The sequence below is a fragment of the Struthio camelus genome, chromosome 7 (genome assembly GCF_040807025.1).
Source record: "Struthio camelus isolate bStrCam1 chromosome 7, bStrCam1.hap1, whole genome shotgun sequence".
Taxonomy (NCBI): Eukaryota; Metazoa; Chordata; class Aves; order Struthioniformes; family Struthionidae; genus Struthio; species Struthio camelus.
The window spans coordinates 35,842,692-35,866,017 of record NC_090948.1 but is presented as its reverse complement, the minus strand read 5'-3'; the positions used below and the strand labels follow the sequence as shown (position 1 = coordinate 35,866,017).

The following is a 23,326-nucleotide window of genomic DNA, read 5'->3' as shown; positions in this document are numbered from 1 at the left end:
TCTTGCTTTTCCTGTCTGATTCTTTGCTTTCTACTTCTCTTGTTTCTTTTCCACTGTATATTGTTTTAGTCCAAAGGTCAGGTAAGAAGGCATGGCATCGTGCTACATCTTTCTGCTGCTGCCATTGCTCATCTTCATTTTATTCAGCGTTGGAAAATGACATGCTTTTTAATTTTATTTATTTATTTATTTATTTATTTATTTATGTTTGGGGTTTGCTAAGCATTAGAGAATATGCCTCTATTGTTGTAACAAATATAACTGAATTTTTTATGCCCTTTATCGTGTAAGAATCTGATTAACATATGCCTACAGTATGCAGTAAAGATCCCAGTTCTGCTTCTAGCACAAGGAGGAAAGTGTGCTAAGGCACCAGAAGAGTTTCTGTTAACAACTACAAAGTGCATGAAGCAAGTTGTATAGTTTTGAAACTGAAAAATGTTACTGGTTTAAAAGTGTAGTAGTTTGTTGCTTTTTATTAATGCACATTTTTTACTTCTTTATTTTTTGTCACGTAGCAAGCATGTCTAGGCCTGCAGCATGTTTTTAGCACATACCATAATGTATCTTCCAGGGTTAAGTGTAACACGCTCCTACTTTGATTTAATTGCAACACATTCAGAGGGATCATAGTTTCTAAGCAGTCTAACATCCACAAAATAGTTCCTCAAAGCATTGGAATCTGTATTTAATCATTAAGCGAATTTCCTTTCCTTCCTCTTCTATTTCAAAGTTGTTTTCCTTCTATTCTAACTGGAAGTAAGTAAATAACTAGGGTGTTTATAACAGAGTTGAAAGTGGTTCAGCCCCAAAGAGAAAACAACAACACAGAAAACTTGCTCTTACTTAAACCTGATTCAGCAGTCTGAGCCATGTGGGCATACTCTGCAACCTACCCATAGTTCTGCCAGGACCTGCCTCATGGGTGGTCGTGCAGGATCAAGGCATGTAGACATTTATCAAAGTTCACCTAAATATTTGAATATACTTTTCTGGATTTATTCTAAAGCCACAGCATTACTGCCAAAGCAGTAAACATCCATTGATTGTTGTTTATGCATAAGATAGGGAGGGGAATACAGTCAAACAGTTATTATTCCATTTTTTCCCTTCTCTTGTATTTATCTCATAGATGATGTATATTTTGCCATCTTATGCTATGCCCTGGAAGTTGCATGTATTAATTTTTTTGTTTTTATTTTTTGTTCATCTCATTGTCATCTGCACTTTCTGTGATAAATGGTAAATACAACAGCCTCCGCTCCTTCAGTTCGGATAGGTCCTACACGCTGAACAGAAGTTCTTATGCCCGAGACAGCATGATGATCGAAGAATTACTGGTACCGGCAAAGGATCAGGTACGTGCTGCCTCTTTGCATGCTTCATTTTAATAGGGAATGATATTCTGCAGTGCGCCGCCGTGCTGGCAGGGACTATCACTACTCTACTGATTATTGAAAAGGGAGAAGAAAGGGCGTGAAAGTAAGAAATGATGGGTTCACCACATTGTGAGCTTGATCTGGCAAGAGGCAGGGTGGTCTGGTCCCATTCCAAACAGTCTTTAAGGACCTGATTACCTTTCTGAACGCAGGACTCTTCTTTGAAGTCAGTGGGAGTATCTGTGAGCTTAATGTGAAATGTGTCCTTGCAGCGCTTTGCTGAACTGGGACCAGTGTGTTTTACACTAAGCAACCTTTGTCTCTAGCACGTAGACTACAGATGACATTCGTCCATTCTGTCTACATGTAGGACTCCAACTGCTGTCCTTATTTTTTCACCCTTGTGAAGCATTTGGCCTTGTAAAGATTAAGCTATTGTGCACTAACCAGTTATGTATCTTCCAAATGTTTGTGCAATGAGTAATACAATAAAAGCAGAATCTTTTGCCCTGATTGTAGCGTGGGAAAGTCATTCTGAAAGTTAATGCTGGTGGTGGTAGGGTGCTGTATGCTTTCTTTTGTGAGTTCCCTCAGTGTTTGCTTGGTAGACTTGTTTCAGATTTTCAAATCGAATTGAATTACTGGAGAGTTTCTTGATACACAGAAGCCAGAGATCTGCTAGGAAGCTGAATAAAAATCAACGTAAAAGTCTTTGCGCCAGCAGAATGGTGCTGTTTATGTCCCGGAAGAGCGTAAGATGGACCATAATGAAGCAGAAGTTTTCTGCTGCCCTCTTCACAGCAGTACCTTTCAGCAGTGGCAAATATGCCTGCACGGGGCACTTTGAACTCAGAGGAGGCTTTCATCGGGGGAAGAGTTTACAGAGTGGGACGCTGGCATTTTAAGCCTTAGTTGCGTTAGTCCAGTGTAGTAATTTCCAGTGTAGTAATTTGTTGCTTTTGTTTCTTTTGAAGTCAGAAAATAAAAGCTGCAACTGTTGGCACTAGGAACGAGAGATGATATTTTAGGGATGAGAACTTCCAGTGACTCTCGTACTTCCTGCTCCTAAACCTTCATAGAGTCTTCCTGAATGGATGGGCATTTCAGATGAGAGGAAGGCTCTCTAGTCTGAGAACACATTATGTTGTTATATGATTCTGGCCGTTTTTGTGGTTACCATGAAAATAGATGGAGCTGATTTAGCAGCTAGGGAGTGTTTGATCAGATAGCATAGCGCTTGTTTTAAGTCTTGTTAAATAACTGCTGAAGGACATTGGTCAAACTGTACATCGTTAATCTGTTTTGTATTACAAAATATCACTAGAAATTGAAGAATTACTCGTCTGTCTGTACACGGAGATGTTGCAGTGACACCATATCACGCAGAAGACTGCTTCAGGGAAATCATTGTTCTGCGCAAGTGATCGTGGACCTCTGTACTTTTTGGAGGATTTCCTGCAGTACTGGCTCTTGCGCTGACATGGCAGCAAACATGACCCCTTACAGTGCTGACGATAGCAGTAGAGGGCAGGCTGTTTTCTTTGCGTCTAGTCTTCGTATTTTTGGTGATTCCAGTTTTGTGATTGTGCAATTATTGCATTTTAGCGCTTGTTCAAATTGTCGTGTAAAATGACCGTCAGGCTGGAGGCCTCGCTGGCAGTCTAAATGTAAATGTTATTTTAATCTTAATCGCCTGGACAGACTTTAGGGTTTTACATTTGCCGTGTCCAGGAAGGGATCAGGAATAGCGAGGGTAGTTTGGGAAAGACTGTCAATCCTAATTCTATGCTATATTAAGAGGTTAATAAAGTCATGGTCCACTGAAAAACAAGCAGAACACCAAATTATCCCATGAAAAAGAGAGCCCAGCTAAAATTTTCAACTGTGGCTCCTGCAGACCTCTAGTCCTGACATAAAAATATATCCATCTTCTGGAGAACCCTTGTTCTTCAGGCCAGTCCAAACATATGCCAAAGGAAGGTGGTGCACTTTACAGTTCTTTGGTTGAAGTGGGAAGAATGTACTTGGGGGATGGAGACTGTCCTTGCTCCCTTCCTCCTGTCCCTCCCTCTGTGCATCTTTAGCCTTCCAGTAATCTCTGTTGTGGAAGTAGAAAGCAGGAAGGATCTTGTGTTCCATCTTCACAGAATCACAGAATGGTTGAGGTTGGAAGGGACCTCTGGAGATCATCTAGTCCAACCTCCCTGCTCAAGCAGGGTCCTCTAGAGCATGTTTCCCAGGATCACATCCAGACAGGTTTTGAACATCTCCAGCGAAGGAGACTCCACTACCTCTCTGGGCAACCTGTTCCAATGCTCTGTCACCCTCAGAGTGAAGAAGTTTTTTCTTGTCTTCCTCGTTCCAAGAAGTGATAGGAATAAAGATCATTTTGTGTGAAAACCAATATCCTAAGTTCATCTGGAAACTGACTGGAGTTAGGGCAGTTTGGGGATATCGTACAACTCTGAAGAAGTGAGCTATTGCCTGTCTGCATATTCAGTTTCTCTTCTGTTTTTAAAGCTTAGACCTATACACAGTTCATTACAGTAGCAAAGTCTCAGAGTAAGGGGAATTAATTTTATCATGAATGTAAGTATTTAAAAGAGAAGGGGCAGCTGGCAACCTCTTGACCAGGTGGAATAAGAAGATCCCATGACTGTCTCTTCCCAAGATCACCAGGGGAAAACTCGGAAATCTAAGAGCCTAATGAGGAAACCAGTCTTTGCTGGACCTGGCTGCTGGCATGGTACACTGGGTCCTTGAGAGGAATTTCTAATACTCCCTGAGAAGCTGAGACATTCTCCACTGTTTGCATACTTTATTGCTGACCCTATTCAACAGGGAAGACTGAGTGCCCAGGCCCTACTGTGCTTCACAGACCTGGTTAGAGCAGAGTTAAAATTTCTATGTTGTTACGTGTTACCATGGATGCAACAGCTCAGTCCAAATCTGAGTGACTTCCTCTATGGAATAATTTACATCAGCCTCTGAGTTTACATCAGCCAAAGGCAGGATGAATCAGGCTGTCCATTACCTAGCAGCTTGCTGAATCTCTTCTGTCCAGATAAATTCTTCTGGGAGAAAGCATAAATTCTTCTGTTTGCTGAACTCTGATATTACACAGCCTTGCTGTTTGGTTATGCAACCAGCAGCATCCTTGCCAGCAGAAACGTCAGAACGTTTATTTACGTATTTGCATCAAACCACATGACACCCTCGAGCAATTTCAGTAACAGAATTTTGTATGTTTAATCTTCCTCAGTCCAGGTAGGGAATGCTGTGTCCTGAGCAAACACAGGATGAATCCTGTGATTTGGTACTGTAGATGATGTACCATCTTCTGGACTCTCACACTGCAGCTTGCCCAGAAAGATTTCTTTGCCTGCCTGGAAAATCCAGCATTTCAGCAGATCAACAAAACGAGGTCAACAGATGTCTGCTGCTTGTAAGATCCATTTGTCCAGCTATTAACTTTAACTAGTCTGCTCCTCTTTCAAAATTACTGGATGCAGGCATTGTGCTTTTGCTGGCTGTGAATAGCTCCAAAAGATCTATTTGAATGCAGTTTGTCAGAAAGCAGTGCATCAAAAAGTATAGTCACCTGTTATATGGAGAGTGTCTCAGTACAGATGCAAAGAGCTAGGAAGCCTGTGTATACACATAAGCAACCTTGCAGCAAGCTGGGGGCATATTGTAGTGTCTCTATCTAGTGTAGGTTATTTTAGAAATATGCTATTCGCTAGGAGTTACGTGGCCCTGGGTTGAGCTTTCCGTATCACACTGTTGAAGGAGCTTTAGCATTTTTCATCTGTTAGAGCAAATGTGATCCCACATTTATCTGCGAACATATATGTCCTAGTGCGTGCCCGGACCTCAGTGCAGTGACATTGTTGTGGCTCAGCAGGCATCTGAATGACAGACGTTAAATTGCATTGTCCCCCTTTTTATGCATTTCTTAAAAAAATCTTTGTTGTGATGATGATGATCACTGGGTAATGGAATAAATTTGGCTATTTTTTATTTATCTAAATGTTTGCAACTTCTGAGACCAACTGTCTGGATCTTACAGTGATTGGTATTTAGAGTAATTATGTGCTCAGTAGGAGCTCTTGTAAAGTTAGATCACTTGGAATAACAGAAATCCACAGAGTTGGCTTTTCTGCATAAACTGTGGGCTCCTCATGAAATGTGAAAGAATCCCTAGTGTTCTGTTGGACCGAGTTAGAAAACTGTCTTTGTTAAGCTAAATTATGATGCGTTTTTCAAAACAGTGCTAATTAAATCCACTGCCGTTGCTTAATTACCATTGTTTTCAGTGGCATTCATTTTATCGTTGATGTCTGATGCCCTGATGCATGTTTTGGTATTTAACACATGCCTTATTTTAGCTGCACATTTGCCCTTTATTACTGTTGTGTCTGTGCTTGAGCCATCAGGCCTCAGTTACGTGCCTCACAGCAAAAAGCCTGATGGAAGACCCTATTAAAGACTTAAGGAAGCAAAAGGAGGAAGCATCAAAGGTCATGTGCCACAGTGTTGCACAGATGCCAGAGCAAAGTTGTACTCTGCAGATATTTTTATTGATCAGCAGTAAATGATAATATTGATGGGTTTTGGTGAAGCAAAACCGGGATGCTCATTTGAAATGCAAGAAACGTCTAAAGAAGAAAGTTTTTGGAAACCAGGGAGCAGTGGGAAGGGTGCAGGTTCTGGCCAACAAGGGAGCACCATCTGGTTGTTTATCTTGTGGAAGCTTCTCGACAGAAGGACGTTTGTGTGTTTATGACGGGCTTTGTCAGATTTACCACTAATGCGAATATTTCCATTAAAAATTATTCATTTACCGGTGCCTTTAGATGCCCATATATAAAACAATAGATGGAAGTAATAACATTTCCCTGTGCAGAAATGTGTATTTGGCTCAGGTTTGCCTGGAACCCCTGGAATATAATTTGAAAACAGCCCATGAAGTTTCAGTCTTTGCAATGTATGAGAAAAAAAAAACAGGTAGCTCTGTGCTTTCTAATCATGTTTACCTGTAAGCAGAAAACAACATACTTATGGGAAACACTGACATCTTTAACACCATCCTAGGTGAAGATGGTCAGTGTGACAGCATCTTGACTGAGTTTTATTGGTGTAACTTCTGACAGCGCTTCTTAGATGGTTTAGAAGCTTTCGTATCACCCTGGAAATACGGGCATACAATATTTGAAGATTTCATCTGTTTGATTTCCTGGGAAGAAAGGAACAAAGAAAGAAAAAAAGAACCTGTGCCTAACATGACTTCTCTGTCACAAATCAAGAGAATTTATTGCATCAAAACTTATTGTTGGGCAGAGGGCATCTGCAAGGGTAACGCTACGACAAGAAACAAATTGACCCATCAGCGTGTGTCAAGCAGTGCAGTTAATTATAGCACCAATATGGAAGTGCTTTTCAGGGTTAAAACTATTTTTACATAGATGAGTAGGGACAGTAGCACTCCAGAAAAGAAGTGCTCATGTTGGTTGTAAGTGTAGAGAAGACAAATTATACCCTCCTCCCACCAACAGTTTGGCCATGCATTCACAACTTTGGCTAAACTCCTAATGAAGTTACCCACAGGTTCTGCCTGAGTAAGGATCTATCAGTGGCGTTTTCCGTGTGGGACTGTTATGCTGCCTGCTGACATGGGGTAGGATTGCAGTACAAATGGGAATAGTTTTTCAATTTTTTTTTAACCTTGCATATGTAAATAAAGATTGGAGAGAGAGAGCTGTAGCTGAAGACAGCAGCGAAACCGGGCAAAAAGGAAGTTTTTAACCATGTAGGATTAATTTGCGTGTGGATTCCAAATTTCTGTTATGGGATTTCCAGTAATTTAACATCTGGGATACGAGTAGTGTTCTGGAGAAAGGGGTCAGATCTAAATTCAGTAGAATTTTGTTAACAAGCATGCATTTAAGACCAATGTTTCTCATGTTGATTTTAAATTTCAATTTTTTTTTTGTATTTATTTACTTTTAAAGCACCTGACGTTTCCAAGGGAATTTGATTCTGATTCTCTCAGACACTATAGCTGGGCTGCAGACACCTTGGACAATGTTAACCTAGTCTCAAGTCCCATCCATTCTGGGTAGGTCATTTAACAGATTTCCTTTGTCTTTAAATGTGCAAGTGTGGTGTTAGCTGAAGGATACAGCCTGCTGAAATGGCTGATAACATGCCTGTTCCTGCTCCAGTTGAAGCCAGTGGCAAAATTCACGCTGACTTCAATGAGGGCGCTTAATAACAGCAGTCAGGTTAAGTTCTTGCATATCAAACCAAAGCTTGCTTCTGTACTTAACTTTCTGAATGCCAAAAAAACTGTAATCCAACAGGTTTTCCTTTAATAGTCCTGTTTTGCTTTTTCTGTTGCTTACACTTTGCTTTTAATTGAACTGTGTTAAATTGTTTGGAATAGAAAATCAGAGATACAATGTTATGTTTTCTGTTCTTTCGTCCAGGAAAATGGGGGACTTTAATTTAACCTCTTATTTTACCTCCAACCTCCTGCCTGATCTCCAAAATCTGTATTTTGACCTTGATTATACTACTCATTTATTTACAAGGCATCACTGTTGTTGCTGTGCTCCTTGACAGTGCCACTTAAGAGTTGATTTAAATGCAGTAGGAATAATGTGTGAATGCATATTGTAAAAATTTGCAAATGAATGTGTAACTGAAAAGAAGTGTTGCATATGAGCTTGTCTAGTATAAATATTTGTTATGCGACTTTCAGCAAGTGCAAGGCATAAAATTTCATATCCCTTTTATTTTACTTTCCCATTTTATGACTAATCACACTCTCATAATGTAAATGAGACTGGCATGAACCAAAGTATTTCGGTTCCACAATAACACCAAGTCCCACAAGTCTAAAGCTACAGTCGCACAATACATGTCAGCACCTGCTTCAGCTGAATAGAGCTGTAAAGCCAGTGGGTTTTTAGGTCCTGATCTAATAAAACACTGCATATGGTCAATGCAAAAGCTGAAATGTCAAGAGATTGAGAATGAAAAGCTGAAGTCTGTTGTTTGTCAGAGAAAGGCGGGTAGGTGAAAGACCTCAGAGAGCAGGTAGTCCACACATTTGCATGAGGGCAGGATAAAATGTAGTCAAGCCAATCCTGAAATATGTTTAATTTCTTCTTAGTCACTTATAATAAAGGATATTTTATAGTCCCTCAGCTTCAGTGGGTCACTATCCTTTGTTACAATGTTTCTTTCTCTGATATTGAACTTTAAATTTCTTTGCTGCAAATTAATCCCATTTCTTGGCCAACCCCAAGTAGTCATGGAGAACATCTTACTATTCTGTTAACAAGAACTTTTTATGTGTTGGAATGCATATCATCTCCTCTTTCATAGGCTCAAAGGTCCCAGGTCCTCCACACTTTCCTCCTAGGTCATGCTTTCCAGCGCTCACCTCATTCTTGCTGCTGTTTTCTGGCTCTCCCCTGTTCAATGATAGCTTATTTCTAGGCCAGTTTGGGCACCAAACTCCCAAAGAGATGTCACCAGTACTGGGTAGGACAGAGTCGTTTTCTTTGCTGACACAGGACATATTTAATCTTAGGAAATCCCAAAACGAGATTTATCATTTTGGTAACTGCAGCTTCTGTTTGACTTGTGTTTGTAATCTGCTAGAGTTTCTTGACTCTTTTCTGAAATTCTGCAGTCTAGGTATTTATTCTGTATTTTGTGTTTGTGTGTTTGATTTCTTCTTTCTGTTGGCTTGCATTTGTCTTTACTATATTTCATCTTGTTGATTTCAAGGCTCTTTCCATTTTAGCAGGATAGCTTTGAATTCTCATCCTCTTTTCCAAAATGTTTTCAAAACTTCATGTTGTCCAGTGCTCAAATCATGAATATGAGAATAGTACCTGGCCCAGGACAGGGCTCAGTGGACTCTCCAGTTGAAATTCCCTTCCAGTTCAACAGTGAAACACTGATGGTAGCTCTTTTGAGGTAACTACTTAGACAGTTGTGCGCTTACCTTGTCTATGCTATAACGTCATTTGCTTAGTGAAATACAAATACATTACTTCCATACATCCACTGTGTAAGTTATCCTATCAAAGAAGGAAATGAAATTAATTTGACACGATTTACTCTTGCCGTGTATATTTGGCTCCTTTTTGTTCTGAGGATTGGTGAAGGCAGGAGGTGAGTTGTGATATCTTTATTATCCTTTAAGCCTTACAGATTACTTGCTTGCTGTTAGTTCTTCAAGATGATTGCCAGTGGTCCCAAACCCCCAAAATACGTTATGTAGGCATAGGCTCTTCAGCATCCCTGGCTTCAGATCTGCTCCTTTTGTGCAGCCGTGCTTGCTAGCGTAGACACGGCCTTAGCTGCTGTCCGGAAGGGAGGGCTGCGGACCTGCGACACCGGCATAAGGCACGAGGCAGGGGAGGAAGGATAAGCTGGGCACCAAAACACTCTGCCAGCAGGTACAGCTTTTCTGACCTGTCACATTTCTCTTCTGACAGATAAAGTCCACTAGAACTGGTGCTGTGATGATTCAGTTCCTTCCTTCGGAAAACCTCATTGTTTATTTTCTTTTCTAGCGTGGGCCCACGTTAAAAAGTGATACTGTTTGGTTTTCCCTGTTAGCTTCATCTCAGGGCAATGCAAAAATGTTCCCTTCGCATCTTCCAGTAGCTGAGCACATCTGATGTGCAGAGGATAGTGACTTCTTTTCTCTTCTGCCTGTCTTTTCTGAAAAGCAGCTCCTTTTCTGCTTGTTCCCAACGCTTCCTCCCCGTACCCTCTGCCCCGTTCTTTGTGTGGCTGTTTGGCGCAGGTGTTGGAGCTAGGATCACCGGGGCAGCGACCCACGCCCCCCGGGGTCGCCGTGCGTGCTGGTGCCCCGACCCCGCCGTGCTTTGCGTTCCTCAGCCTCCAGCTCCTCCCATCGCCCTCCACAGCAGTCCGCTCCCTTTGGGCTACTCCTTTCCCCCTCACCCATCCGTACAAGAGGCCATCAAAAGTTTGATCCCATTTTCTTAACGGAGACAGAAGGGGAATTCTGGGAGCAGGATGTGGAGATCCAGCTATTTATCAGCGAAAGGGGAAGCAAGAAGGAAATGTCAGTAATTTTGACTCTTCTGTTTTTTCCTTTTTTTAAGCTAATGCTTCACATTCCTCTTTCTGAATTCAAATAGGTTGTTTTGCCAGCGTATGTTTTGAGCAGGGCCTGTTGTAAGCAATTTTTTGAAAATATGTCATGAATCTTAAGGTCTCTAAAGAGGTAGAGACCCTTTGCCAAAACGGTCCTACAATTTTCAGAGGTAGCTTACAGATGTATCTCCCCCGAATTGGAATGTGGTTACACTCTCTCCATGTTGCCTTTTTTCACTCCTTGGTTTTTTGAGCCCAAGGAAAGAAATTAACGTGTAACATTCTCTCTCCCACGATGAGAAACTCAGAAATACTGCCCGAGTCTTGCAAGGTGGCGTACTTCAGATTAGTCGTACTTTGCTCCGACCTCCTGCATGCATGCAAGAACTCATTTTTGAAAGCAATGTAATGAATGGCATAAAGACTTGATATTCTTTTCAAATGTACTGCCATACATATCTTTTTATACATTATACATTGGAAAATATACTGCTGTATTAAAGCCCAAGAACTGATTTTCTGTGACACAGTGAAGCATGTCTTGGGAATTAAATAAACTCAAAGAAGTTCTGTTACCATAAATTCTCTATTGTATTTAGTAGTTCTTTTAATAATTCTTTATTGTATGGTATCTAAATTCTCTAGGTAAACCTCAGATGTTTTCTTCCTGTGCGTCTGCATTTCTCAGAGAGATTATGGACTTGTGTTGATTAATGAAATGAACACTTCCTTTGGGAAATTTTTTTCCCTATGTAGCGTATTTTATATGATAAAGCACGTGAAGCGAAAGCCAAATCATTTCTGAAGTTGGCCTTCAAATGTGTTGCTTTTGTTATTTTTCTGATTGTTACTTTTCCTTTGCGCTTATAATTGATATTTTCTGTTGCTTGCTTCTAATTATCTTATATTAATTTTTCCCATTTGCTTTCTAAATTATTTTGCAGCTATTCCTCTCCACTTCCCCAGTATGATTCAAGGTGATAACTCTGTGCTTTCTGTGAATCCTCCTTTTATTTGTTCTTTTTTTTAAATTCTTTTCGCACAGTCAGTGTGTGTAGATATTTGTAGTGCATCCACCCACATCCTTACCCTTTCCATGTATTCAAGTAGAAATGCTCACTAGCATTTAGCATTGTGTTTTAGAGATCATACTGTAGTGCCCATTATTAGCAAAGCATTAATTTAGGTAAGCACCAGCTACTAATCCTTTTGATAGAAAGTGCATGAAATACTGTTTGAATTATTGTTATTGTTTTAGATGGTAAGCTACTAATTTGAAAACTAAATGAGTAAATAATTAATATGCTGTTGACAATATTACCTTTATCCAGTAGCAATACACATAAAAGCTGATCTGCTTAGGGTTTTGTCTTCATTGAAGGCTGCCGTGTGGTGCAGACACACAAAGCTCGGCTGTAAATGGGCTAATTGCTGTGGTGGTGAGTAGATTTGCTCCCAGGGCTAATCTGCCGTTCCTCTAAGTAGTGACATCAGCAGTGTGAGCTCCAAGTTGTCAAGGCTGGGCTGTTATCAGTGCCTGGTATCAAACCTGACTCAGCTGTCTCTGCACAACCTTGCAAGCTGCAGTATAAACGTACCTGAGAACGTGGGGCCAGGTTTGAATAGGTACCTAGGTTCTAACTTCCATTGATTTTTGTATTAATTTAAGTCAGTCAGTTTAGGTGGCTAGATGCTTTTGAAAATCTACTTTTTCATTCTTGGGTCAATGAAGTTTGGATTCTTCTGACCGCGTGTGGAACTGCCCTGTATGTCCTATGCCAACGCAGCATGTTATCTGAGTTAAGCTTTGGCTTTTCCGTTTTTGCAAGAAATGAAAAACTTCTACTTTGTTAATTATGAGCTGACTTAACATGTGAGTAATCATGTACGTGATAGGCAGCTCCCCAAACCAGCGCATCATACCAAGGCAAGTGTCACACGTGCCTTCCTAGAGTCGCCGATGGATAGACATGGAACATACGTTCCAGCTGGCCACCTCTCTGCCCTACGTACTTCCGTGCAGTTTGAATTGGCCTCGTCTTTTCTGTAGACCAAAATCGTGGGTGTTTTCAAAAGTCTGTCAAGACACAGCTACGACAGATTCCTTTCAGTATTTTCCCCTTCTGTGACCTAGAGCGCTGAGCACCCGCTTAATATCTTTCTTTGCTTTATAGTAAATTTTAATGGCCTATCTAGAACTTCCTTCACAGCAAGTTGGAAGCTGGCTCCTCGCCAACTTTGAAGAGCACACCCAGCATTGGCATCTCCTTCCCCATGCCTGGTGGCATCTGCGTGATCCCGTCAGGGTTCCCCAGCTACCGTATAGAGCAGTTGCAGGGAGAAAAGGCTGCAGAAATGTGCTGACACACTAGTAGTATTCAAAGAAGCAAAAGTCCAAGGCCCTCTAGAGCTGGCTTCTTTGCTTGTTTTGGCCTTTTGTTAGCAAACAGAAAACTGCGAGTCAGAAAAGTTTACTGACATACAAGATTTTGTGATCTGTAAATTAATTGCCATCACTTATATACTCTATAATTTAAAGGTTGAGAATATTACTTTTGACACATAGATCTAATATTTTTAGAAAATATGCGGTTAACCATTCAGCAAAGATCCCTTTCCACTGAAGAATTGTTGCTCTTCTGAGGAATTGGGATACCCTAGTGGTAATAAGAGGTTTTGTTCAGTAGCGCATAGTGTGTTTATCTGGGAGAGAAAGGTGGAAACAATTTATTTGTATGAAAACTACCTGTGAAATACGGTGAATTTTACTCCAAGCTTTGGCACTGTAAAGTACCTGAACCACAAGAAATGATAAATTGGAGTTAGGTCATCTCAGAGGACTGTTTCACCTCCCCTTTTTCCAGTGATTTTTCCTTCTTTAGTTTGAGAAGGACAACATGGCAATTTCTTTTTCTGTAATTCAGCTGGACAACCTTACTTTCCTAATAAGACACTAATACACTACTTACGTGTACTCTCTTAATCCACATTCCTCAGTAGCAGCTGCACCTTTCACCATGACATTGCTAGAGCAATGAATTTAGAAATTCCTGCTTTTATTAACCAGTAGTTAAAGTGTAAGTATAAATTTTAAAAGAATCTTTTTGATCTTTTTAGTTTAGCTGGGATCGGGAGGACTTTTCTAATAGTATTTTAAAGATTGTGGCAGTTGACTTTTTGTTGATTTACCTGAACTTTTTCTTGCTTGATTTGTGACCATTTTCATTGACGTGTTTCCTTCTCCCTACAGTTTCCTGGTTAGTTTTATGGTCGATGCACGTGGGGGTTCAATGAGGGGTAGTCGCCACCACGGAATGAGAATTATCATCCCACCGCGCAAGTGTACGGCACCGACCCGCATCACCTGCCGCTTGGTAAAGAGGCATAAGCTGGCCAGCCCACCGCCAATGGTTGAAGGAGAAGGATTAGCGAGTAGACTTGTAGAGATGGGGCCAGCAGGGGCACAGTTTTTGGGGTGAGTTGTTCTATGAATTCCACTATTGACATTCGTGTTGCATCTTTTATTTCCTTTATCCTGCGGATCTAAGTAGTTAAACATTGAATTTACCTCATCTGAGCATGTAAGAGAGGCTACTTATCTTGAAATATTAAAAAATGCCAACCTGCCATTCCTACCTTGAAAGTACCCTTATATTTTAAGGGGAGCTTTGCCTTTTTGATGGCTGCAGGGTAGAGCCGAAAGTAAGGAAAGCTATGAAAAAAACAGATCCTGCCCTCAGCTACTCATGCAACTTCCCTTTGACGTCACAAGGAGTCACGTGGCTATAACCCAGAACAGGTTTTGGCCCTCTCGCTTTGCGATGTCTAGAGTACCCAGGAAATCCCCGTCACAGAAGAGTTAGCTGAAGTCATCCACAAGCACCCGCGAGTTGAGCCGGGGCCTTTACGCAGTGGCGGCGCCTGCCCAGCTCCAGCCGAGCTCCCCGTCTGCCTCCGGTGGGGACACACCACTGAGCGTGAGGGCATGCAAACGCTAGGAACTGACGTTTTGCAAGGCTTAAAGTAGGGGAAACAATCCACTATGATGTGGCTTTTTTTTTTTTTTTTTCCTAATTATAAATTTTGTTCGTTACCGTGAGTGGTGCCCTGGTGTAAACTGCCGGTTCTGTCGGGAATGACAGCTTGTTCCTAATTTCCCCTTCTCGTTTCTCTTCCTGCTGCATGGATGTTATTCAGTAAACTGCATCTTCCTAAAAGTCCTCCCCCTCTAAATGAGGGTGAGAGCATGGTTAGCCGAATCCTGCAGCTTGGTCCACAAGGAACAAAATTTATTGGGTAGGATATGTACAGAAAAGATACAGAATGTCTACAGTTTTCTTTTGTTTCCAATTTTTTTGTTTTTGCCATTTTTTTTTCAGTTTTCTAAAGCTTTCAGTTGATTTATGTCACTGAAAGAAAATCATAGTGGCTTGATTTAATATAGCTCTGCTACTACCTTGTGCTTATAGGCATGTAAAATTCACTGCCAGCATTCTGCTTTCATAACTTCTGTGCTTTTGTAATTTTTTAAATTTGAAGTGTTTCAACTGCATCAAATACATTTTAATACACAGTGACAGTCCTTTAAGTTCAACCTTGTGGTAGAGAAGGTATTTGCAGGCTTGAAGTGAGTCTGTGGCGGGAAGAGCATTGTAAAATGTGATCATATGAAATCTATTATTTATGAAAGATCATCTAGAAAAAATGTCATTGAGTGAATGACTTCATTTAACAATGTTGGAGAAATACTAATCTTTTCAAACTGCAGGAGGCATCTTGTTAAATTAAAAACAAATTAAAAACGCCAAGTATGCTATTGAAAGGAGCTGCAATGTGTATGCTAAAAATGTAAGAATGTTTCCGTATATTTTTGACTGTTGTTATCAAACCATATCATAAAATTTATTGCGTTAGGTTTTCAAAATATTGGTGAGTGTTTGGTGTTCAATACCTGTTTAATACCTTCTCACTGAGTATTCTTGTTAAACTTCATGCACTAAATTGTGTGGTTTCTAAATATTTACAGAGACAGTATCTGACATATTAGCCTGCAAAGATTGTATTACAGTGTTAGTTTTCCGTTTATTTTCCTTTCTAACGAGAGAGTAAATGTCTTAAGAAACAGCGTATTTGAATTTTTGGTGTTTTCTTGCTGCATACAATGGGAGACAGCAGCCGCATTGCTTGTTAAAGGACTCAAGAGTAACAGCCTGGGTGTTTCTAAAAGCATCTAAAATATGCATTAATTAAACTATCTTTTACTATTTTTGTGGAAAAAATCTCACTCTTCTTCTAGACTTCCAACTATTTTGTATTTTTACTCGTAACGGCTGCTCTGATTTCCACAGTCAGGTTAAAGGGCAGCCCGACACCTTGCCGGGGGACAGTACTGTGCAAGTGCTGTGCGCTTTCCCCATCGTGTGACATTATCTTTACCTGAGTTATTACGGAGACGTGAAATCCTTTACAACCTCTGTAGGAAAATAATGATACTGTCTATTTAAATGTCTTAAAGCTGCATAATCCATAATTATTCACTTACTGTGTGATTTGAGTCAGTTTGTCTTAGCATATTGTAAACTGCATACCCTGCCTGTGAAGCGTTTGGCAAAAGTGTCTGTTGTGTTGAGGAATGGCACATGAAGTGAATGGTGGTTTCTGTTGATTGTTCACAATGATTGTTTAATAATGCACTTGAAGTCCTCTTTGTAAGGTGCATTGTCCGGTGACCTAGGTGTATTATTTAACCGCCTTCCCGTTCCCCTTCCTTCACCCCCACCCCCCCCACCCCAAAATGTTTGACAGTTACTAATATCAGTGTGGTCGTGCTGTTGCTTAACGCAGAGAAATCCATTCTGAAAGGAGCTAAACTTTGCCCAGTGACGCTTCCCGTACGGCTGCTGCAGCTGGGACTTGGGCCGTGAGAACCAGAAGGACAAAGTGATGAGAAACGGCCTGTCTGGTTGCGCAGAAGCTGCATGAACAGAGAGCCAGAGGGAGCTTTTAAAAGGCCGGGACTTAGTCTGAAGCCTAAAACCTACACGTACACACAGTCCCTGTTGCAGTCAGTAGCTGCTGCATGCACTGGGATAGCTGGACTGTTTCTGTACTAACTTTGCCGCTTTAAATCCCTTGAGCCAAATCCTGCTTTTGATTTTGCTAATGGCAGTTAAAAATCAACAGTGCTGTGTGTGCTGGAGGCAGGTTGGATCACCTACATCCCAGGATAAATGAGCAGGGAAAACACTTTTTACCAAATTTTGTAGCCATTTTTTCATGTAGATGGCTGCTTCAAAAAGCTTATATTAAAAATGAGCCGCCGCCGCCTCCCTGGTGCAGCAGGGCATCTTCTGGTATGACTATTTTTAAGCTACATAAGACTTAAAATGTAAATGGTAAAGGATTGTGCAGCTTTGGCAATTTTGCATTCATTTTTACCATAACAGTGCTTACTACTTAAAATGACTGTAGAACTGAATGCCCATAGGAAAGTTACGGGCAGTGAGGAGATATATGATTAAAAATAATATGGTTCCTTTTTTGTCTAGCCCTGTCATAGTGGAAATTCCACATTTTGGATCAATGCGAGGGAAGGAAAGAGAATTAATTGTACTTCGAAGTGAAAATGGTGAAACGTGGAAGGAACACCAGTATGACAGCAAACATGAAGACTTAACCGAGATACTCAATGGCATGGATGAAGGTAAACGTTTTATCAAAGCTTTAGCAAGCCTTATCTTTGCGCGGGCCTGCTAGCATGAGCAGGCTAAAACAACCTAAAGTAAGACCGTACCGGGGATATCTGACTTTGGGGAACACACTGCGTTACGTATTAAACTAATGGAAAGTGTGTGAAGAGAAATTCTGGAGCAGTGGCCTGAAGCCGTGCTGAAATGAGTGGTAAGCTTTGGCCTGAAGCCGTGCCAGGTTCAAGCAGAGGGGCAGTTGCTTTGCAGCGCAAGGCTGAGAACAGCATCGCAGCTGGTGGTCAGTGCAGCTCTGCTGCCTTGACAGGACCACGTTCAGGTCGTTCCAAACCAAAGATAAACCGTAAATAACAGCCATCATAGACTTTCCCACAGATGCAGACCTCAGCCCGTGGGGCAGACTGCCCTTGTTTGAAATGGTATTGCTAGAAGTTGCCTCCCAGCAGTGCTCAGCCGGCCTTCCTGGTGTCACCTCCTGACCTCCTCCTGATTTTGCTTGCACATTGCTATTTCCATGAGGATGTCTCAAGGTGAGAGGACTCAGCTTTACATAATTCATCAGAAGATGCTGTGACAGATGGTCCCTGCTGACACATCCCGGGCACAGCCAGGCTGGGGCTGCAGTGCAGCCTTTGGCACCGCTCCATTCTTTCCTTAGCAAGTGTTTTTCATTACTTCTGCTAATACAACGTTGCTCTCACGCTTCACATCGGAGTGTCCATGATATAGCCTGTGCTTTGCACCCAGGTTTTCTCTGGATAACCCCCTAGAGAAAGTCACAGTGCGCTGGGGTATGAGCTGGAGGAAAGTTCTCTTATCAGCAAAAGCGTTTGAAGTAAATGATCAGGGTGCAGAGGGCAGCTCTGATAGGGATCTGTGAGCAGCCTCTGCCTTTTGTCTTGGCCTTTTCTTGTTTGGAGAGGGCAACCTCAGTAAAAAGGCAAGTTTCAAGAATATGGAAAGAAGAGGAGTGGTGTTGTGAGAGGTTTCCTGAGGGATATGAGAAATTAGCATTTGGACTGCTTTCCTGGTCCTCTGGGAACAGGAACAGCAGAATGGGCTTGTGCAGTGAAAGTGCTTGAGCTGCCCATGAGCATGTGAAAATAAACAGCAACAGTCAAGACTTGTTTGTTGCGTGGTGACCTATTGTGGCTATTTATTTTGAAATAAACATAGTAGAACCAGTAAAGCACTAGGGCAGAAATACTGCAAATGGTGGGTTGGTGAATTTGGAAAAATACAAAAAATTTCATAATGGAAGAGTACTTAAAAGCAGTGAAACAGGCAGAAGAAGGAGTGTGACCCCAGTACAATATTGCTTGGGCAAGAAATGCTCTGGGATTGAAAGCAAGACTTTATTTTCAGGAAAAAAAAAATCTCACCACCAGCCGCTGCCCGCTAATGTAAGAGGCAGGAAATAATGATCTGGCGTTTGGGTGAAGTGTCTGTGCCTTGTTGGCACTGAGGCAGTCAGAGCTGATCAGCAACTTGCTTATTCACTGCTGGTGCTTTCCAGCAGTGAATAAGCAAGCTGGGATGGGAAATTGGGGCGCAAAATACTGTTTGAAAGTGCTGCAGCTTGCATCATGTGCAACAGAGCTCTCCAAAGGCGCAACATGGGTGAACGTGCATGTTGCAAAGAGGAGAGAGTTCAATAAATAAAAGCACTTTATGACAGGTGGGCACAAAGCCCTCAGAGCTTGAAATAATAGGCTTCACAGGTTGGAGCCAGAATACAGCTTTCTGGTCTGTTGAAGGTTTCAGGTGGCTCTTCCCTTCTGAGGAACTGCTGTTAGAGGTTGGCGTGTATATGCACAGCCACCGAATCACAAAAAGTGCAATGGACCCTGGAGTGTTTCCTTATTTGACATCTCAAAAGCCAAGCCACAGAAATGCTATTTACCAGTCCAGGCAATCACACATGAGAGAGAAAGGAGAAAAAAATACTGCAGACACACCCAGAGCATTGTCTTGATTATTTGCTATGTTCATTTTAGCTTAATCCTTGTCTAGTTAGAAAGAAAAATTAAACTAGTGCAAGGGTTATGAAAGAATTCATCTCCAGTTAAATGACACCTTTTTTGTGTTAAGAGGTCTTCCAAGAAATGACATAAAATCACAATTTCATAGAAGTAAAAGCAGTTTCTTTCATCTGAGTTTTTACTGGTTAGTTACAAAATATTAGAAATAGATTTGGATCTAAAGCAAAATCTCACTTCTCAGAAGCCATAACTCTGGACAAAGTTGGATTCCAGGTATGAACTCTGGAGACAGAACCAAACTTTAATTGAGATAAAGAGAAAACAGTGAAAGCTTTGGTGCCAGCTAGATGGTTCATCATTTGTGGAAGTTTACTGTGTCTCCCTAAGGAAGTTCATCTGCACGGTCATCTCAAAAGGCAGTCCCCTGCCTCAGCAATGCCGATCAGGGTTGTGGGGGACCTGCTGTGATGCACTGGTGCTTCCCTAGCTATGAAGGGAAAGAGGGCAGTCAGACTTTTATTCCCAACTCCTTAATGTGCTGACTTTTTAAAGATGAAGTCTGCTTCTCCGTTTTGCTTTTTTGCTATTTTGCCCTTCACGCAGCCAGCAGGGATAAAAGCGAGGACATCTTTCCTCTTCCTCCGTGGGGAATGCTGAAAAGCTGCCTGGTCTTTACTGGAAGCAGCACCATCTGCTGGAAAAAACTCACGTCAGACTCCAAATACTTGAGAGCAGGAGGCAACGCTTCAGGGTATTAAATGCACGATTAAATAATAGCAGCTCTTCACCCTCGCTGCCATGGAGGAACAGGGAACTCTGATGGAAAGAGTCACTTTGCCTGTGGTGCCGTGAGGTTTCTGCTTAACGTAGTTTTCATTCCAAAGATGGTGTTGGACAGATGCCGTGCAGCACTCCAGCCCTCCACAGGGTTGGGGCACCTGCGTAGCGGGGATTCACCAGGAGCTGCCTTCTCAGGCCATATTAAATTTATTTAAATCAATTAAAATATCTTTTTTAGGGGTAAGTTCCCTGTCTTGTAGTTGGCAGACATGTTACATTTTCAGTAGTGGTTCTTTGCGGTGTAATTTGCACTGGTGTTTTATGTTCCTGCACCCTTTACAGGTGCCTTTCTGTAGCCATAGACAAATTGTGGTCACAAATGTGCGTGCTGGGGTAGCAAATCTTCTGAGAGGCATTTGCAAAGTAGCAGGTGAGCCAAGAAATGCTAATATTGTGGCTACAATATACTTGCAGCTGCACAGTGTGGTTTTAGATGGGAAGCAGGAGTTTTTATGTAACTAGTTCTTTGAATCTACAGATCAAACCAGTGTGTGACCTTGTTTATGCTTGCAGTTTAAGAAACCACCATAAATCACTCTACAGTGATTTTGCCACATTTCCAAGAAAAGTATTGAACCTTATCACTTTTAAACCTTCTGTTGTGAACAGCACGAGAAGAGACTGTGCAAAAATTGGTAAAAGAAAGCGTGAAGGATGTTGTGTCATTTGAGGATGCTACTTGCTATCTATGGTGTTGTGAGTGTCTAGTTACATATGCTAGACACTGAAGCAGGACAGATGGTTTAGATACCCTCATTTTTTAAGCCAAGCCTCACTGCCTGCGATTGCTGCTTGCCCCGCCTCGTGCTCTTTCTCCCTCCTGCCTTTTGCTGTTCCTTTCCTTCCGTGAGCGCTGTCTCCTGTGTGCCCCACCTTTCACACCAATAATTCGTTAACAAGGCCGGTCTCTCTAGTGGGGACACTGGTGTCGCAGACTTGTCCCATTGCCGAGTCTCCACATAGCGGGACGCTCTGCTCTGCTCTCTCCGGAGCGAGGTGCTGCAGGAGGGCTGCAGAGCTGTTCGCTCTCCTCACTACAGCTGGAATTTGTTTTTCCAGCACCAGCAAAATGCCCTTTAAGGCACTGGAAAGGGAAATGAGATACCAGATCACATCAAGACACCTGGAAGCTCATGAAACAGCCAGGTGATTTCCCTGATTCCATTTTCAGTTAGGAGACACTTGCTCTGCATTACTTTTATCTGAAGGTAAGAAAGAAAGGTGTTAGGGGGTGACAGTGAGCCACAGGTGCCTCTCACGTGACAAAGCCAATGTGGTCGCTTCCCTTGGCCTTGAGCTGGCCCCTGCAGGGTCCCGCTCGTGTTGGAGGAACGTGGCTGGGGGGCTCCCTCTTGCCTGTCCAGCAGCCGTCACATAGCACTCACGTGGCAGCATGGATGGGGAGAAGGGAGCAGTCATCATCTTTTCCTCCTTCCTTTCTTTCTCTCCATCCAGGTCTCTGATTACTCGCTCCGTTGACCAGCTCCCTTCCCCATGCTGCGTTAGTGCCAGCGCTTTCCCCCCTCCCTCTCTTTCTGCACAGCTGCCCTACTTGCCACTTCCTTCCTATTTCCTTTCCTCGGTTTTGCCTTCCTCACCAAAATCATTTGCGAACTTTGGCAGAAGGAAAGTCAATGCCAGCGTTTGCTTGGGATGCCCATCCAATGCTATTCTGCAGGCTGAGCCCATCTGTGCTGGTGGCCCCATAGGCCGGGGTGAAAGGGTGCTTCTAGCCGTGTCCGCACAAGCTCTCCAGGATCATTGCAGAAGTGAAGTGGGAGGCAGTGCTCTGCTTGGCTTTCCTCTCCAGTACCTCGCAGCTCAGCGGCTTCCCTTGCTCCTGTGCCTTCTGGTGGAGGAACGCAGCTGGTGCTATGTCCCTGCTGCTGAGCAGTGGTGACTGTCATGAGGAAACATAGGCCAGCCTAGTTTTATTGTGGGGACTGTTGGCCTGTCCAAGGATTGCTGTCTGGAGAAGGCAAATGTAGCACAGGCAAAGTAAGGTTGGAGTTGAGAAGTGACAGCAAGAGCTGACGTGGGCCAGGGCCCAGTCCAAGCTCAGAGATTAGATTGGGAATTGTTGAAACATGTCTCTGAGTTTCTGTTGTCTGTTCCTACCTGCTTTTCGTAGGCTTAGGATAAATGCACGCTTGGGTGGCAGAAGGAGACGTAAGCACAGAGTATGCACAACACATCCCTTTTGATTTACTGAAACTTGATGGCAGTAGGTGTTCTTTCGGCTATTAGCACAAACCCAGGAGACGGTGCCCAGAGTCTCTTCCCAGTTCTGCTGCTGACTTTCCTGCTTAGCCTCTCTCTGCTTTGCTCTCTCCATCTGTAAAGAATGAGGCTTATACCATATTTCTCTGTGGTTTAGAGAAAACCCCAAAACCTTTGAGATTTTAAATTGAAACACAGAACGTAGGCATAAAGTGTCAGCAATTGAGGAAAACAGTAATGATGATCACTCTTGCTATAAAATGCCTGAGGTGCATTCAGGAAACATGACTTCTCCCAAGACAAGTTTTCCCGGTTTCGTTAAATCTGTCATGCTAACACTGCATTTTCTCCAGCAGTTAGAGGCACAGTTTAGGATTGCTCACCTTCCCTGATTTTTCTTTGAGGGCAACTTGGTGAGGAAGCTTACATATGTATCATCCAAACATAATCTCCCTGTATATAATCCAACTCCCTCCATGTTTGGCTGTTACTCTGCCACTCTAAACTTCGCGTCTTCTCTCTCCTCCAAACGAGAGTTCCTGTCGGTCTCAAAGGGTTTTAGAATCTTCTTACATAAAACAGTAATTTTCTGCTTCAGGAGAACTTAATTATCTTTCATCTATGTGAGTAATTTACAGTGAGTTTAGTCTCTAGCAGCAAACAGGAGAATGCATAGGATTTACCAGTCAAGATTATACCTGCCGGGGAATTTAAGAATCCAGTTTGTCTCCTGCACAAGCCATTGCTTCCCGAGGCTGCAGGCAGGGTATCTAATTCATTAAAGGGCTTCAGATAGCATCTCTGAGTCAAAGCTAAGGGAAGCCGACGTTATGATGAGAAAACATCCTCTTGTGTAGCTTCGTATGTGCCACAGCAACACTGTGCAATTAATCCAAATTACCTGCTGAAAACTTTAAAATGCAAAACTGCCATTTAACCAAATTTATATTCTAATCTTTTGGAGCTGTAATTACTACTTTCATATGCAGAGGAAGAAAGTGCATCAACCATGTAAAGTAAAGAATCCTACAAGTTTCTCTTGTCTTGGTAC

General features: G+C 42.2%; 1 protein-coding gene across 18 annotated transcripts in view; it reads left to right on the top strand.

Annotated features, from left to right (window-relative positions):
* The window catches only part of ANK3 (ankyrin 3), a 373,731-nt gene that overhangs the window by 303,650 nt on the left and 46,755 nt on the right, over positions 1 to 23,326 (top strand). For 16 of the 18 annotated variants that reach the window (XM_068950763.1, XM_068950768.1, XM_068950765.1 and 13 more), the window contains 4 exons: positions 1,256 to 1,358; positions 7,391 to 7,497; positions 13,777 to 14,001; positions 17,075 to 17,229. In XM_068950763.1, coding sequence (XP_068806864.1) covers positions 1,256 to 1,358; positions 7,391 to 7,497; positions 13,777 to 14,001; positions 17,075 to 17,229 — 590 coding nt within the window. The remainder of the gene's footprint in view (positions 1 to 1,255; positions 1,359 to 7,390; positions 7,498 to 13,776; positions 14,002 to 17,074; positions 17,230 to 23,326) is intronic. The other 2 variants (XM_068950771.1, XM_068950761.1) reach the window with 1 other exon arrangement.